Source organism: Aquarana catesbeiana, linkage group LG06 (assembly GCF_042186555.1).
Source record: "Aquarana catesbeiana isolate 2022-GZ linkage group LG06, ASM4218655v1, whole genome shotgun sequence".
Taxonomy (NCBI): domain Eukaryota; kingdom Metazoa; phylum Chordata; class Amphibia; order Anura; family Ranidae; genus Aquarana; species Aquarana catesbeiana.
The window spans coordinates 35,823,167-35,840,619 of NC_133329.1; the positions used below are offsets into that span (position 1 = coordinate 35,823,167).

At 43.7% G+C, this 17,453-nt stretch overlaps 2 protein-coding genes across 5 annotated transcripts in view; one reads left to right on the forward strand and one right to left on the reverse strand.

Moving 5' to 3' along the window:
- Nucleotides 1-17,453, reverse strand: part of LOC141148310 (guanylate-binding protein 1-like) — a 1,084,899-nt gene that overhangs the window by 332,954 nt on the left and 734,492 nt on the right. The window lies entirely within an intron of this gene.
- LOC141148309 (guanylate-binding protein 6-like) overlaps nt 1-17,453 on the forward strand; it is a 291,205-nt gene that overhangs the window by 209,470 nt on the left and 64,282 nt on the right. For all 4 annotated transcript variants that reach the window (XM_073635616.1, XM_073635620.1, XM_073635613.1 and 1 more), the window contains one exon: nt 5,158-5,267. In XM_073635616.1, the coding sequence (XP_073491717.1) occupies nt 5,158-5,267 (110 nt within the window). The remainder of the gene's footprint in view (nt 1-5,157; nt 5,268-17,453) is intronic.

Here is a 17,453-nt window from a genome sequence, read left to right on the forward strand (position 1 = left end):
CGAAAGAACGCTACCTGGTTTGAATTAGGAGCATAAATGTTTGCAATTGTTATGGGGTGGTGGCCCGGTTTTCCTTTCAGGAAGATAGATATATCTTTATCCTGGATCTAACATGGTGTCATGAATTTGGAACGAAGTCTGTTTAGATATCAGTATTGAGACTCCTTTCGTTTTCCCTTCTGGGTTGGTGGCGTGAAATGCTATGGGAAACCTTTTATTGTAAAACTCTTGAATCGCGCTAATAACAAACAAATGTGTATAAAAGTGATAATAAATCGCCTTTAAACTGAATCCAAATATACGTAAGGTCGTATATCATATAGATAAGCATGTGCAATAAACAATAAAACTAACATCAAAGCTACAGTCTAATGTGCAGCAATAAAGAAAAATTAATGTGAGTCCATATGTGAACACCCAAATGTTGAATTGGATGAAGTGAAGGTCCTGTTGTATGAGAACACAAGTGCTTGGGTCCACCACCATGTGTAAAGTGACTGGCCGCTTACCAGAGACCCATGACCCCCATTACAGAGGGCCTGGGTGAGCTGTTGGATCTTATTGCTCCGGACCACCATAAAGCCGAGATGGAAAGCTGGGATGGAACATCAGGGACCTTGGTGTGAATGGATGGATCAACAGGAAATCGAGCTCTCAACAGAGTGATGTAACCATGTATGGAAAAGAAGGGGGGCTCCAATAGTGTAAAAATCTTAAGGCTTTAATAAAAACAAATAAAGTATACACTCACAACATCAGTGGGAGGTGACGCGATCACGTCGATCATATGATCACGTCACCTCCCACCGATGTTGTGATACCAGCAGGACGGGCTATCTGTGAGCATCCGGCCGTTGCTCCAGACTGCTTTCCAAGAGCGCTTATTTCCGATTTTACATGTGAGTGTATACTTTATTTGTTTTTAATAAAGCCTTAAGATTTTTACACTATTGGAGCCCCCCTTCTTTTCCATACATGGTTACATCACTCTGTTGAGAGCTTGATTTCCTGTTGATCCATCCATCCACACCAAGGTCCATGATGTTTCATCCCAGCTTTCCATCTCGGCTTTATGGTGGTCCGAAGCAATAAGATCCAACAGCTCACCCAGACCCTCTGTAACGGGGGTCATGGGTCTCTGGTAAGCGGCCAGTCACTTTACACATGGTGGTGGACCCAAGCACTTGTGTTCTCATACAACAGGACCTTAATTTTATCCAATTCAACATCTGGGTGTTCACATATGGACTCACATTAATTTTTCTTTATTGCTGCACATTAGACTGTAGCTTTGATGTTAGTTTTATTGTTTATTGCACATGCTTATCTATATGATATACGACCTTACGTATATTTGGATTCAGTTTAAAGGCGATTCATTATCACTTTTATACACATTTGTTTGTTATTAGCGTGATTCAAGAGTTTTACAATATCCATGTTGTGTGTTTGTGTCACATATAGGAATTTGCAGCTTTTATAATATTTCATTTATTTATTTCTATTTGATTTTTTGACTATTTATTCTCACTTATGCGCAGTTAATCCCCCCCTTCTTTTATGGAAAACCTTTTGTCTTGTATTTTTGGAATTTAGTCTGATTTAAAGTGGGTTTCTTGTATAAAACGATATTTGCTTTTTGTTTATGAAATTCATTTAGAAATTCGGTTCTTTTTTCAGGTATATTGAGTCCTTTTGCATTTACTTATAGTAACTTACAGACTTACAGTTGCAATAAAAAGTATGTGAACCCTTTTGGAATGATATGGATTTCTGCACAAATTGGTCATAAAATGTGATCTGATCTTCATCTAAGTCACAACAATAGACAATCACAGTCTGCTTAAACTAATAACACACAAAGAATTAAATGTTACCATGTTTTTATTGAACACACCATGTAAACATTCACAGTGCAGTTGGAAAAAGTATGTGAACCCGTGGATTTAATAACTGGCTGAACCTCCTTTGGCAGCAATAACTTCAACCAAACGTTTCCTGTAGTTGCAGATCAGACGTGCACAATGGTCAGGAGTAATTCTTGACCATTCCTCTTTACAGAACTGTTTCAGTTCAGCAATATTCTTGGGATGCCTGGTGTGAATCGCTTTCTTGAGGTCATGCCACAACATCTCAATCAGGTTGAGGTTAGGACTCTGACTGGGCCACTCCAGAAGGCATATTTTCTTCTGTTTAAGCCATTCTGTTGTTGATTTACTTCTAAGCTTTGGGTCGTTGTCCTGTTGCAACACCCATCTTCTGTTGAGCTTCAGCTGGTGGACAGCTGGCCTTAAGTTCTCCTGCAAAATGTCTTGATAAACTTGGGAATTCATTTTTCCTTCGATGATAGCAATCCGTCCAGGCCCTGACGCAGCAAAGCAGCCCCAAACCATGATGCCCCCACCACAATACTTCACAGTTGGGATACGATTTTGATGTTGGTGTGCTGTGCCTCTTTTTCTCCACACATAGTGTTGTGTGTTTCTTCTGTAATGGAAATTTGTAAGTTCTGTATATAATTGTATTCTATTTTGTATGTATTGCACACTGCCCTCACTGTGCACACAGCACTAATAATGTGTTCAGTAAATGTTTACATTCTTTGGAGTTCTGATTAGAATTAGCCTGCCTATGTAACGCCCCTTGTTACCATAAATGTACAATTGTAATATTAATGTGATACCTACGTAATCATGTGCATAAAAACCTTTAATTGCATCATAATAAAGCAGAACAGTTATTTGGAAAGATGCTGAGCGTATCTTTTGTGTCTGTTCCCTACTGCAGTAGTTATTATTAATTTGGAACCACTAATGAATATAACGATAGGAGTTGCCTATCATCAATTTAACCGAGTCAGCATGGCGAGCTTTGCCTTAGGAGGGGATTCCAGGTGACCCTGAGTATCCGAAACAAGGAGCTTGAGACGATCTAGGAATTTCTGATAGTCAGCCGGCTGAGGTAAGCCTTTTGCTTACATTTGAGTTATCAGACTTCCTTGATCGGTAAGGCATTTTCGGGACGAATGGTACATATTTTACTCCCCTTAATCGAACTGTATTGATTGGTGGTTATATGTTATGTTGTCACTGTCTATTGTCCATCGGAGTGTTATAGATAAGAAAGGGAAGAATAGTGCTGTTCACAGGTATATGTAGTACATCTGCTAGATAAAGTAGTTTAGAGGGTATAGGCACACGTAGAGAAGACTGGCCCGTCATTATGGGCATTAAATTAAGTAAGGGAATTAAGGGTAAGAGGCCCTCAAAGATGCCCAGAGCTAGAGGAGCGCTATATATGAACCGAAGGTGCGCTTCCGCCTATACTGAGCCCCTAGATTAATGGTTAAAGTGGACAGGGATCCACAATGGGTAACTGGGTTACCAAGGTCCACAGGGACTAAGAATCATGCAGAGTAAACAGCTAGAGAAACAGCCATTTATGTGAGTAGGATGGATCAAGGGTGACATTAACACTAGACAGAAAGGGACATTTTCATGTTAAGTTGTGGGATGAATTTGGGGTCAGGCACTACCACTATTAGAGTCAGAAACAGAGAAATGAGAATTAAAGCGGAATACTTTATATGTTGTCAGAGAGGGAAGATGGGATGAGCACTCTGGCTGCCCGTCTGCGTTTTTCTGTACCTGCTTTATTGCATCAGCGTGGCGTGCTGTGGTTTGCTCCATCATTCCTGTCCTTGCTGCAATCCCCTGGATGTCTGCCCGGATATCTGTAATGGCTGCAGAGAAGGTTGCTTTAATATCCCTGGCCATTGCCTGTAGATTTGCTTGTAAATCTGCTAGGCTGAGGGCTTGTGGATGTTGTGAAGGTGCTGCCAACGAGCTCTGAGCACCGTTTTGGGGCTGGATCCGCCAAGCGGGACAGAGGGCTTAGGCGAGGCCACGGCTTTGAGGCCTTCTCCCTGCGATGTCCAGAACATCGCGGGAATGACGGTGTTTTGCTGCTGATTCGGCTCCATCGGTTCCTGGGCTTGTGGGGATCTTCGATTACCCCCTTCTGTGCTCGGGGTTAGCTTATTTTAGCTTGTGCCTTAATTTAGCTGCTCCTTGGTGCCGGAGAGATGGGATTATGCGTCCATCTTGGTCCGGAGTTAGGCCACGCCCCTTCAAATTCTATATCAGACCCTTAAAGTGTTTGTAAACCTCAGACATGAAATATGAAGAAAGCATATCCCTCTATAGTGTGCACTTCCAATCCAGAGCACCAAGAGTAATTTCTGTCTGCTGCTTCCTTTCTGTGCTTTTCACTTCTGACAAGTTCTCCTGACACCAAGAGAAAAATGGTGACATGGAGGACACAGCCTGTGATTGACAGACTCAGCTCTGTTTCTGTGTGCTGTGGTGGAGGGTGGGAGTGGTGTCTGACAGCTCAAACAAACCTTATAAATCTGGACTTTGAATAGATGTAGAGAAAAGAAGACTGCAGATAAAAAGGTAGAAGTTATGTAGGAGGATTTCTTTCATCTCTGCGTATCACCTGAGACCAGTCAGTTCACTGGGTATATGTAAGGGTTTACAACCACTTTGAAGTTGTGATTCTGGGATCGGGGGACTTATTGGAATTTGAATAATTTGGCACTTGGTGCTATTCTGATCTGTACTGTTTTTGTTGAGCTAGCCGGGTCAACAGCATGCTTCCCCTCCCCCCACTGCTGTTTGACCCACTGCTCAGCAAGACATTCATTTCCAATGAGGTCTAGGTGACAACACCTGTCTCTGGCAGTAGACATGTGCTGGAAATGGACACCATTATTCACACAGAAGAAGGAAGGGCTGTCAGCTTGGATCATAACACAAGCCTCCAGCTAGTACACAGAGAAGAGGGGGTGGTGGCTACAGTGCCTTGCATAAATTGGGCTTCAGCCTGGGGTGGAGTTAATAACCAGCATAGGCAGAAAAAGAGATGTGCTTTTACTGCACAATACGCCCACTGATTAGAACAGGACCAATTGCTATATGCAGAGAGAGATTTAACAACAGTTTTGAAGTTGTGGTGATACTTCTTTTTAAGGTAAGAAAAATTGGGTTTTATTTTAGCTATTTTCAAAATAGGTGCAAATAAAGATGAGTTTGTAGTTGTGTGCAAGGTCTACCGTACATTTGTGTTTTTATATTTTTTGTTCTTTTGTTTTAGGGGGATACAAGTAATGACAGCAAGATCTTCACCCTTGCAGTCCTGCTAAGCAGCGCCTTGATCTATAACGGAGTGAGCACCATCTGCCAGGATGATCTAGACAAATTAAAGTATCCTTTTATAAAAAGTTACAAGACAGAATTTGACTTAAAACTCACTCTGGGTAAAACATTTCCCCACAATCCCTTTGACAACCATACCCATTTAAGCATTTTCCACAGGTTCCCACCATGTGATCCCTCACAGCACCTCATCTAAAGTGTGGAGTATGAGGATGATCCACCAGTGGAGTCCTGGTCCGTCGACTGGTCTCCTCGTCATAATGTCATGCCACTGGAAGTGCCAACTCTGCTGCTTGAAGTCTTCAGGGCCCCGTGTGGACCCTTCCAATGGACATCCTAGTACTAGACATGTGCAGGATGAAAAAATTTGTTTAGTTTTGTTTCGATTTGTTATTTAACTAAATTTGTTTAGTTAAATTTGTTGCATTCACTGCATTCATTTTCGGGATTCATTTAGTTTGGTATTCAAATTCTAAAAATTTGCCCATATTCGAAAAAATTCAACCACATTCGAAAAAAAACTATCAAATTCGAAAAAATTCTACCACATTCGAAAAAAACTATCAAATTTGAAAAAATTTTACCACATTCGAAAAAAAACTATCAAATTCGAAAAAATTCTACCGCATTCAAAAAAATTTGACCGAATTTGAAAAGTAAACTATATATAACCATTTTGCGAATTCGAAATTCGTATAGAATGAAAGTGGATTCGAGTAGAATAGAAAATAATAGAAAAGAATAGCATAGAAAAACAATAGAACAAAATAGAAAAAAAATATAATATATTCTATTCTAATCTTTTCTATTCTAATAAATTCTGTGCCAAATTCCAATTTCGGAAGATGGATTTATATATATATATATATATATATATATATATATATATATATATTTTTTTTTTCAATTCTGTTCTATTGTTTTTTCTATTCTAGTCTTTTCTATTAGAATTTGATTTCATTATATTTCTTTATAACCATTTTCCGAAATTCGAATTTTGAATAGATTGAATTTGCATTCAAATGGAAAAGATTAGAATAAAATAGTAAAAAAAAAAAAAAAAAATAGCATAGAAAAACAATAGACTAGCATAGAAAAGATATTATATATACATCTTCCAGAATTCAAATTTCATATAGTATGAATTTGAATTCAAATAGAAAAGATTAGAATAGAAAATAATAGAAAAACAATGGAACAGAATAGAAAAATTATAATATATATATATAAGTATATAAAACATCTTCCGAAATTCGAATTTCATGTAGACTGGAATCAAATTTGAATAGAAAAGATTGGAATATAATAGAAAATAATAGGACAGAATAGCATAGAAGACAATAGAAAAGAATATAATATAATATAATATATATATTATATTTTATTTTATTCTGTTCTATTGTTTTTGTAGTGTATTCTTTTCTATTATTTTCTATTCTAATCTTTTCTATTCAAATTCATTATATACGAAATTCGAATTTCAGAAGCCATCTTCCGAAATTCGAATTTCATATAGAATGAATTCAAATTTGAGCAGAAAAGTTTGGAATAGAATAGAAAAGAATAGCATAGAAAAACAATGGAACAGAATAGAAAAAAAATAGAAAAAAATATAATATATATATTTATTCTCATCCAAAATTTGAATTTCATGTAGACTGAAATCAAATTTGAATAGAAAAGATTAGAATAGAATAGAAAATAATAGCATAAACAGATCAGAATAGCATAGAAAAAACAATAGAACAGAATAGAATATATATAATATTTTTTTCTGTTTTGAATAGAAAAGATTAGAATAGAAAAGAATAGACTAGAAAAACAATAGAACAGAATAGAACAAAATATAGTATATATATATTATATTTTTTTCCATTGTTTTTCTATGCTATCCTTTTCTATTCTATTCTAAACTTTTCTACTCAAATTTGAATTCATTCTATACGAAATTCGAATTTCGGAAGATGGCTTCTGAAATTCGAATTTCGTATAGAATGAATTTGAATTTGAATAGAAAAGATTAGAATAGAAAATAATAGAAAAGTATAGACTAGAAAAACAATAGAACAGAATAGAATAAAATAAAAATAGAAAAATAGAATAAAATATTATATATATATATATATATATATATATATATATATATATATATATATATATATATATATATATATATTTACTTTCAATATGTTTTTATTTTAATTGACAATTACAGATTATGCAATAACATATTTATACGCTCAGGAGGGAATGCCTCCTAGGGCGATACACTTAATAGTTACAGACAGAAGTAAACTGCAACAGTCTGCTCGACCTTGGAAACTTGTGGGGAGGCCCATAAACGGTTATCAGGACCCAAATACAAACATAACAAGGTCCAGGCTCTACCCCTAAAACTTTTGGGATCCCTTCCCTGCCCCCGGCACCCCTAATGGGAACTAACTGTGCCGGGCGAGGGAAATCTCCCTTACTATACTGCCCATATGGGCCGAGTAAACCGGTAAGATAGGACGGTTGTGTGTCCCCCTGAGCGAAGGGGACTACCTAACGGTAGCATCTAGTAAATTCATCAACATTTAGCCCTCTGACAGGAGTAAACCGACAGAGATGATAGAAAGAAGAAAGAAAAGAGAGAGTAAGGAGGGGGGAGGTGGGGAAGGGGGTCCCCATGTTAAATGAGGAGATGTAATTATTGCATTTGAGTGCCTCTTGCATAGTTATTGGATAGAAGTGACTGAAGATTGTTTTAGGAATGGTGTTGTACCTGAACACCCGGTATGAGGGAAGTACCCATATATTGGGCCCAAGGCTCCCATATTTTTTGGAATTTCGAGGAGGTGTCCATCAGGATGCTGGTAAGTTTTTCTTGGGTCATGATCCATGAGATCTTTCTTTTGACTGTGTGTATTGCAGGTTTTGGTTGTTTCCAGGCTTTAGCAATTGTGATTTTTGTACCCAGCAGTATAAAGTAAATCAGCGTTTGAGATGCCTTGGTTATGCCTGGGATGCATGTGTTTAGAAGTGCTACCTCTGGGGACCTGGGGACCTGGCAAGCCGTCACCTTGAAGATCATGGAGAAAACTTTTCTCCAGAAAGTGTGGATTTTGGGGCATTCCCACCAAATGTGGGCCATTGTGCCTAGGTGTTGGCATCCTCTGAAGCACAGAGGGCTTGTTGAGGGGTATATGGCTGCTAGCCTGGTTGGGGTTAAGTACCATCTGGTTAGCAGTTTGACGCTTGCCTCCATGAGGGAGATATTTTGGATCCCTTTGAAGGATCTGGATAGTGCTGCCTGCCAAGTCTCCAGATCTCTGCTGTATTGGAAGTCAGCCTCCCAGGCCTTCATGTATGGGGTTTTGTCCACAGGACAAGTAAGGGCTGAATATATCACCGAGATTTGCCCCCTCTGCTCCATGGCTTGTCCGCACCACAGCTCGTATGCTGTAAATTTGGGGGGAAGGGGTTTTTCCTTCCAGATGGTGTGTAGAAAATTGGTGATTTGGTAGAAACGGAAGTGTTCTGATACCGGGAGATCCAGGTGTTTGATGCAAAATTTGAGATCGATTGGTCCAGTGGGGGTGAAGAAATGTCCTATCCGGTATAGCCCTTTGTTAAGCCACCATTTAAAAGCAGAGATGTCTAGTCCAGGTGGAAAATCGGGGTTGTGAAAGAGATGTGCTAGCGGGCGTCCCTTGGAGACTAGAGTCGGGACTAGTCAGAGGGAATCCCATAAGGCGCAGGAGTGGGATAGAGTCGGCGAGAGGATGGGTGGTCTGGATTTGGACGGGCACCAAAGTATGTGGTCTAGCGTATGGTTGGGGATGGCCTATCTTTCTATATTGACCCAGTCAGGTTTTTCATATCTGGAATAAATCGTGGACAATTGTGCGAGTCTGGCTGCTAAGTAATATTTATGCAAATTTGGGAGACCTAGCCCTCCTTTGCGTCTGTGGATGAATAAAGTGTTCTGGGGGATGCAATATCCTTTTTTTCCCCAAATATATTTGATTATGTTACTCTGTAGAGATCGTAAGTGGACTTTCTTGATTGGTATAGGAAGGGAGCGAAAAAAGTAGAGAAGTCTGGGTAGGAGGGTCATTTTAATAGAATTGATCCGGCCTAGCCATGATAGCTCACGTTTTGACCATTGAACAAGGTCTGCCTCGAGTTTTTTAAAGAGAGGGGGGTAATTGTGTGTGTAAAGAGTTTCCGTTTTGGCCGTCAATGTGATACCTAGATAGCAGATGGATGTATCGCTCCATTTAAATTTGAAGGATTGTTTGATAGAAGAGATTGTTTGAGGAGGTAAAGAAACGTTAAGAGCTTGGGATTTAGAGAAGTTAACTTCAAGTCCTGAGATTTTGGCAAATTTCTCTAACATTAAGCAGAGATTGGGTAGTGTAGTGAGTGGGGAGGTCAGAAAGAGGAGGATGTCGTCGGCGAAAAGGCCGCATTTGTGCGTTTGGTCCCCGCAGATCACCCCTTTGATGTCCGTGTTATGTCGCACCGCGATCGCCAGTGTTTCTATCACTATAGCAAATATGAGAGGAGACAACGGGCACCCTTGCCTGGTGCCTCTCATAATGTCTACAGGTTTGGAATAGTGACCCTGTAAATGTATCTGGGCTCTCGGTCGAGAGTAAAGGGCATGCAGAAGGCCAAGGAAGCGATCACCAAAGCCCCACCTCTCTAATAGTGAGAATATGTAGGGCCAGGAGACCGTGTCAAAGGCCTTCTGCAGGTCCAAGGACAAAAGGAATCCTGCTTGGGTTGTCCCCCTTCCCAGTTAGTTTGTAAGATCGATGTAATATCTATTGCCCGCCTTATTTTGTCAGGGCCCTGTCTTCCGGGTATGAATCCTACCTGATCCTTATGTATGTACTGACTAATTAAAGAAGATAATCTGTTAGCCATTATTTTTGTTAGTACTTTTAGGTCGTTATTTATGAGGGAGATCGGCCTGTAGTTGCTAACGTCCTCGAGGTTCTTGTCAGGCTTGGGTATGACCGTGATCAAGGCTGTGTTAAGGTGAGTGTCTAGGGGATCTCCACTGGTCTTGGAGTTAAAGAAGGAGGTCAGGTGAGGTGCTAGAATGTGCCCAAAGGATTTATAATAGGGTATGGAGAGACCATCAGGACCCGGGGCGGACCCCTTCCTAAGGTCCTTGATGACCCCCAATACTTCCTCTTCCGTTATGGGTGATTCCATCCTTTGTTTATGGGTGTCTTTTAGGGAAGGGATAGGAAGGTCCTTCAGGAAGCTAGGGATTAAGTCAGCGGTGGATGTAGTAGGTCGTTGATATAAGGTAGAGTAAAACTCTTGGAAAGCTTCTAGTATCTTGGACGGATTAGTCGTGGGGGGTTGATCCTAATCTTGGGTAGAGCATGAGTTTTGATAGGGGGCGAAAGTCTTGTGGCTAGTAGGGGACCTATTTTGTGAGCCTGTGTGTAGAATTTATGCTTGTTCCAGCGAATGACCTTTTCAGCTTTGGCTGTGAGTGCTAGGTTAAGATCTAATCTGGCTTTGTCGATAAGCGAGGAGGGGGTCTTGGATGGGTCTTTTTTGTGTGAAGCCTTGAGTTTATTATATTCTGCGTCTAACCGGAGTATGTCGGCTCTTTGTTCTCGTTTTATCTGCGTGGAGATCTGAATGAGTTTACCCCTGATGAAAGCCTTGTGCGCCACCCAGAGCATTTCCGGGGATGTGTTTTCTGTTTTATTGAGTGTAAAGTACTCCTGCAGTGCTGTTTCAAGTTCCGTGACTCTGATGGGGTCAGATAGTAGCGACTCATTGAGTCTCCAATGTCCCCTAGTGTCACGAAGATCCTGCCAGTAACCGGCGTCCCAGGCGCACGGGAACCCGGCCACGGGTCCCATTGCGCATGCGCGCGCGTTCACGGGTGCGGTCACGCACAGGCACGCGCGCGCGCACTCCCGCTAGTGTCCGGCGGGCTATTTAAACCTGCCTGTCACACTCCATCCCTGCTGTCTGCTCTACAGCGTTCTGTGAGTGTTACCTGATCTGATCTGTGTTTCCTGTTATCTGACCCGGCTTCCTGTTTGACGATCCTGCTATCTGCCTGCACCAGACTCTCTTGGCTTGCCTGACCATCCCTCTGTATTACCCCTGGTACCTTCTGCTGTGTTCCAGCCCAGCGTTCCAGGCTATCTTCTGCTGTGTTCCAGTCCAGCGTTCCAGTCTACTACCTGCTGTTGTTCCTGGTTCCAGTCCAGCGTTCCAGGCTATCTTCTGCTGTGTTCCAGTCCAGCGTTCCAGTCTACTACCTGCTGTTGTTCCTGGTTCCAGTCCAGCGTTCCAGGCTATCTTCTGCTGTGTTCCAGTCCAGCGTTCCAGTCTACTACCTGCTGTTGTTCCTGGTTCCAGTCCAGCGTTCCAGGCTACCTTCTGCTGTGTTCCAGTCCGGCATTCCAGTCTACTACCTGCTGTTGTTCCTGGTTCCAGTCCAGCGTTCCAGGCTATCTTCTGCTGTGTTCCAGTCCAGCGTTCCAGGCTATCTTCTGCTGTGTTCCAGTCCAGCTCCCAGTCTGCTATCACCTGCTGTTGTTCCTGGTTCCAGTCCTGCATTCCAGTCTCCGTCCTCAGTCTACTCCTCAGAGGGTGCCACCACTACTGGACTTTCAGCAACTGTTGATCCTGCCAGGCACCCATACCACTCTTCACTCCTGGCCCTCTGTCTCCATTCCAGGGGAACGGGAGTGGGAGCTGTAAGGGAGGTCTTTTCCTGCACTTCAGGCTCACAACCTACCAGGTACGTGACAGTAGCAGACAGCCATGTCTGAGCCTGAGCAGGGAACATCTCCCATGGAGGAACTCTGTGCACACCTGGCAGGATTGACTGAAGCAGTCAAAAGTCTGCAGCAAGGATACACCAGACTGGAGGAACGAGTGTTAACCCTGTCTAATTCCATTGGGGCCCAGGGAGCTTCCTCTGCTCCCGCTCCTTCAGTTGGGCCTTCCTCAACGGTGGTAATGCTCCCTCCGGAACCTAAGGTTCCCACACCTGAACGTTTCTTTGGAAATCGCCATAAGTTCAGAGCCTTCCGCAATTCTTGCGAACTATTTTTTGCTCTTCAGCCACGTACCTTTTCCCTGGAGGCTACAAAGGTGGGCTATGTGATTTCTCTGCTCTCTGGTGACCCCCAAACCTGGGCCCATCGCCTCCTAGAGCAAAAAGACATATCTCTGACCAACCTCTCCACTTTCTTTGCCGCACTAGGTCAGCTATATGATGACCCCCAGCTATCTGTAACTGCAGAAGCGGCTCTACGCACCCTGCAACAAGGTCGCAGAGCAGCAGAGGATTATGTGGCTGAATTCAGGAAGTGGAGTGCGGATACTAACTGGAACGATGCGGCTCTCCGTTATCAATTTCGGTTGGGACTTTCTGATCCTCTGAAGGATGAACTGGCCAGGGTGGGTACACCACAGACTTTAAATGCTTTAATCGATCTAGCTATCCAGATCGATCGACGCCTACGAGAACGCAGGTCGGAGAGAGCTATGGGGTCTTCTCGTCCAACTTGGGTTACCCCTAAGGTTCCACATCACCCATCATCAACACCACCTACCTCCACGCTTAACTTACCTGAGCCAATGCAACTGGGTGTCTTGCGACCTTCGCTCACCCCAGAGGAACGACAACGTCGTCGTGCAAATAACTTGTGCCTGTATTGTGGGGAACCCAGGCACTACGTCAGGAACTGTCCTCTCAAGATCCGTAAGTGTTTATCCCTATCTACTGACTATGTAACATCCCTGGTTAAAAATACCACTCACCTTGCTCTGCCTCTTCTGCTACAGCTTCCAGGGAAGGTTCTACAAGTCACCGCCATTATTGATTCAGGAGCTTGCAGCTGTTTCATGGATTCTCATTTTGCCATCCAACACCAAATACCCTTGTCACCTAAAGCTCATGGACTTTCTATCCATCTAGCTGATGGAACCGCTATCAAGTCTGGACCTGTCACCCAGGAGACTATGCCAATACCTGTTCTCATTTCCAACATGCATCAGGAACAGCTGCGCCTGGACATTATCGCTTCACCTCTGTTCCCCATAATACTTGGCATGCCATGGTTACAGGCCCACAATCCGGACATAAATTGGATCACGGGTGAGGTGACCTTTTCCTCTACTTACTGCCAACAGTTTTGCAGAACCCAGAACATCCAGGAGAACTCTACTCTGTTATGCCTAGATACAGATCCTAGTCTGCTTCAATCCATTCCTTCTGCCTATCATGATTTCCTGGACGTATTTAGTAAACAGAGGGCAGAGGTGTTACCCCCTCACCGGGCCTATGACTGTCCCATTGAGTTGCTTCCTGGTGCTGAAATTCCTTTTGGAAGAATATTCCCCCTGACTGAAGTGGAGCAAGGGGCATTGAAGGAATACATTGATGAAAACCTCAAAAGAGGCTTCATTCGTCCATCCACGTCCCCCGCAGGTGCAGGCATCTTCTTCGTGCAGAAAAAAGATAAAACTCTCAGGCCGTGCGTGGATTACCGTGAACTAAACAAGATTACTGTGAAGAATCGGTACCCTCTCCCCTTAGTACCAGAGTTGTTTCAGAGACTGGGGACGGCTACCATATTCACCAAACTTGACCTCCGTGGGGCCTACAATTTAGTTCGTATCAGGGATGGTGACGAATGGAAGACCGCTTTTCGTACCCGTTATGGGCATTTTGAATACCTCGTGATGCCTTTCGGCCTGTGTAATGCCCCTGCCACATTTCAATACTTTATTAATGATGTGTTACGTGACTTTTTAGACCTGTTTGTCATTGTCTATTTAGATGACATATTGATTTTCTCTTGTTCCCTTGAATCCCATCGCAGGCACGTCAGGAGTGTATTGGGCCGACTTCGACAACACGGTCTGTATGCAAAGGCTGAAAAATGTGAATTCGAACAGGAAAGTATTCCATTTTTAGGGTTGGTCATCTCCAGTAAGGGCATTAAAATGGACCCCCAGAAGGTCACGGCTGTTCTAGATTGGCCAGTCCCGACTGATAAGAAAGGAATCCAGCGATTCGTTGGATTCGCTAATTTTTACCGCAAATTTATTAAGGGGTTCTCAGCTATCATTGCACCCATCACACAGCTTACCAAACAGGGTACACGCTTCCATTGGTCGGCCGAGGCTCAAAAGGCTTTGAGACTCTCAAGGGCCTTTTTACCTCCGCCTCTGTACTGAAGCACCCAGATTCCTCTCTGCCATTTATTCTAGAAGTGGATGCATCTGAAATTGCTGTAGGAGCAGTATTATCCCAAAGACAGGGAACCAAGGCCCTGCTGCATCCTGTGGCTTTCTTTTCTCGTAAATTATCCACGGCAGAGAGAAATTATGATGTAGGTGACAGAGAGTTGTTGGCAATCAAGTCAGCATTGGAGGAGTGGCGCTATCTGTTGGAGGGTGCCGCTCATCCAGTTCTAATCTTTACAGATCATAAGAACCTGGAGTATTTGAGGTCTGCAAGGAGGTTGAAACCACGTCAGGCCAGGTGGGCTCTCTTTTTCTCCAGGTTCTCCTTCCATGTCACTTACCGTCCCGGCTCCAAGAATACCAAACCAGACGCCCTGTCTAGGATGTTCCATAAACCTCAAGAGATTTCCCCTCCAGACACCATTTTGTCTCCAGGGAACTTTCTTCTACTTCAGGGAAACCTGCTTTCCCAGATTAAACAGGCCTCCGCAGATATAGAATCTTCCATTAAGACAGAACTCCAGGTTAAGGATGGGTTATTGTGGCATGAGAATAGGATCTTTATACCTGAAACACTACGAGTTCCAGTACTAGAGCTCTGTCACGATCATGCGCTGGCTGGGCATTTTGGTGTGGCTAAGACCACTGATTTGGTTCAGCGCACCTTCTGGTGGCCTCAGCTGCGCAAAGATTGTAAGGAGTTTGTAGAGTCCTGTACCACCTGCCTTAGGAACAAAGGGCACAAAACAAGGGCATGGGGTCTACTAAAACCCTTGCCTGTCCCAGATAGACCCTGGAAAATGCTCTCAATAGATTTTATTGTAGAACTACCCCCGGCCGGGGGCTTCACTTCAATCTTTGTCATAGTGGACCGGTTGTCGAAGATGGCGCACTTTGTCCCAATGAAGGGTACCCCTTCAGCTACAGAAACAGCACAAGCATTCATTAAAGAGGTTGTCAGGCTTCATGGGGTACCAATTAACATCGTTTCAGATCGAGGGGTACAATTTACCTCTCGATTCTGGAGGGCTTTGTGTAAGACCTTGGACATTGAACTCTCGTTTTCATCGGCTTATCACCCCCAGACTAATGGGCAAACAGAAAGGACAAACCAGACTCTTGAACAATATTTGCGCTGTTTTTCTTCTTTTGCCCAAGATAATTGGATTGCTGTTTTACCATTGGCTGAATTCGCTTATAACAATTCTATTCACTCTGCTATCAAGCAAACTCCGTTTTTTGCGAATTATGGTTTCCATCCCTCATTTTTACCAAATTCTCTTCCAGAATGCACGGTACCCGCAGTCCAGGAGAAATTGGATTTCTTTACCTCTAACAACCAAGTTTTACAGGACACCATGACCAGAACCCAGGAGTACAACAAAGCGACCTTCGATAAAAAGAGGCGAGGTGAGCTCTTACTTGCACCTGGGGATCAGGTATGGTTGTCCACCATAAACCTTAGGTTGGCCTGCCCTTCCAAGAAGTTGGGTCCCAAATTTCTTGGACCATTCCCTGTTAAACGGAGAATTAATGAAGTTGCATATGAACTTGAACTTCCGGATTCACTAAAAGTACATCCAGTTTTTCACGTGTCCCTGCTTAAACCATCTATTACTAACCCATTTCCAGGTCGAAGTACGGATCCTCCTGATCCAATCCTGGTAGATGGGGAAGAGGAATTCGAGGTGGAGGCTATCATGGACCACAGGAAAAGAGGTAATCAAAACCAATTCTTAATAAAATGGAAGGGGTTTGGCCCAGAGGAGAATTCTTGGGAACCAGAGGATAATATTCATGCTGAAGACCTGTTACAAGCCTTTAAAACAGCTCATCCAGAGAGATTTTTTCAAAGGGGCATCCGGAGGCTGCCCCTTGGGGGGGGGCAATGTCACGAAGATCCTGCCAGTAACCGGCGTCCCAGGCGCACGGGAACCCGGCCACGGGTCCCATTGCGCATGCGCGCGCGTTCACGGGTGCGGTCACGCACAGGCATGCGCGCGCGCACTCCCGCTAGTGTCCGGCGGGCTATTTAAACCTGCCTGTCACACTCCATCCCTGCTGTCTGCTCTACAGCGTTCTGTGAGTGTTACCTGATCTGATCTGTGTTTCCTGTTATCTGACCCGGCTTCCTGTTTGACGATCCTGCTATCTGCCTGCACCAGACTCTCTTGGCTTGCCTGACCATCCCTCTGTATTACCCCTGGTACCTTCTGCTGTGTTCCAGCCCAGCGTTCCAGGCTATCTTCTGCTGTGTTCCAGTCCAGCGTTCCAGTCTACTACCTGCTGTTGTTCCTGGTTCCAGTCCAGCGTTCCAGGCTATCTTCTGCTGTGTTCCAGTCCAGCGTTCCAGTCTACTACCTGCTGTTGTTCCTGGTTCCAGTCCAGCGTTCCAGGCTATCTTCTGCTGTGTTCCAGTCCAGCGTTCCAGTCTACTACCTGCTGTTGTTCCTGGTTCCAGTCCAGCGTTCCAGGCTACCTTCTGCTGTGTTCCAGTCCGGCATTCCAGTCTACTACCTGCTGTTGTTCCTGGTTCCAGTCCAGCGTTCCAGGCTATCTTCTGCTGTGTTCCAGTCCAGCGTTCCAGGCTATCTTCTGCTGTGTTCCAGTCCAGCTCCCAGTCTGCTATCACCTGCTGTTGTTCCTGGTTCCAGTCCTGCATTCCAGTCTCCGTCCTCAGTCTACTCCTCAGAGGGTGCCACCACTACTGGACTTTCAGCAACTGTTGATCCTGCCAGGCACCCATACCACTCTTCACTCCTGGCCCTCTGTCTCCATTCCAGGGGAACGGGAGTGGGAGCTGTAAGGGAGGTCTTTTCCTGCACTTCAGGCTCACAACCTACCAGGTACGTGACACCTAGATCTACCCAGGGCTCCTGTTTTCAGTGTTATGGTGACAATGGAGTGATCCGATAGGGCCGATTCCCTAATTTGGGCTTTGTGTATTGATGGGAGTAGTGAGGATGGAGTGAGGATGTGGTCGATCCGTGCGTAAGTGTTGTGAGG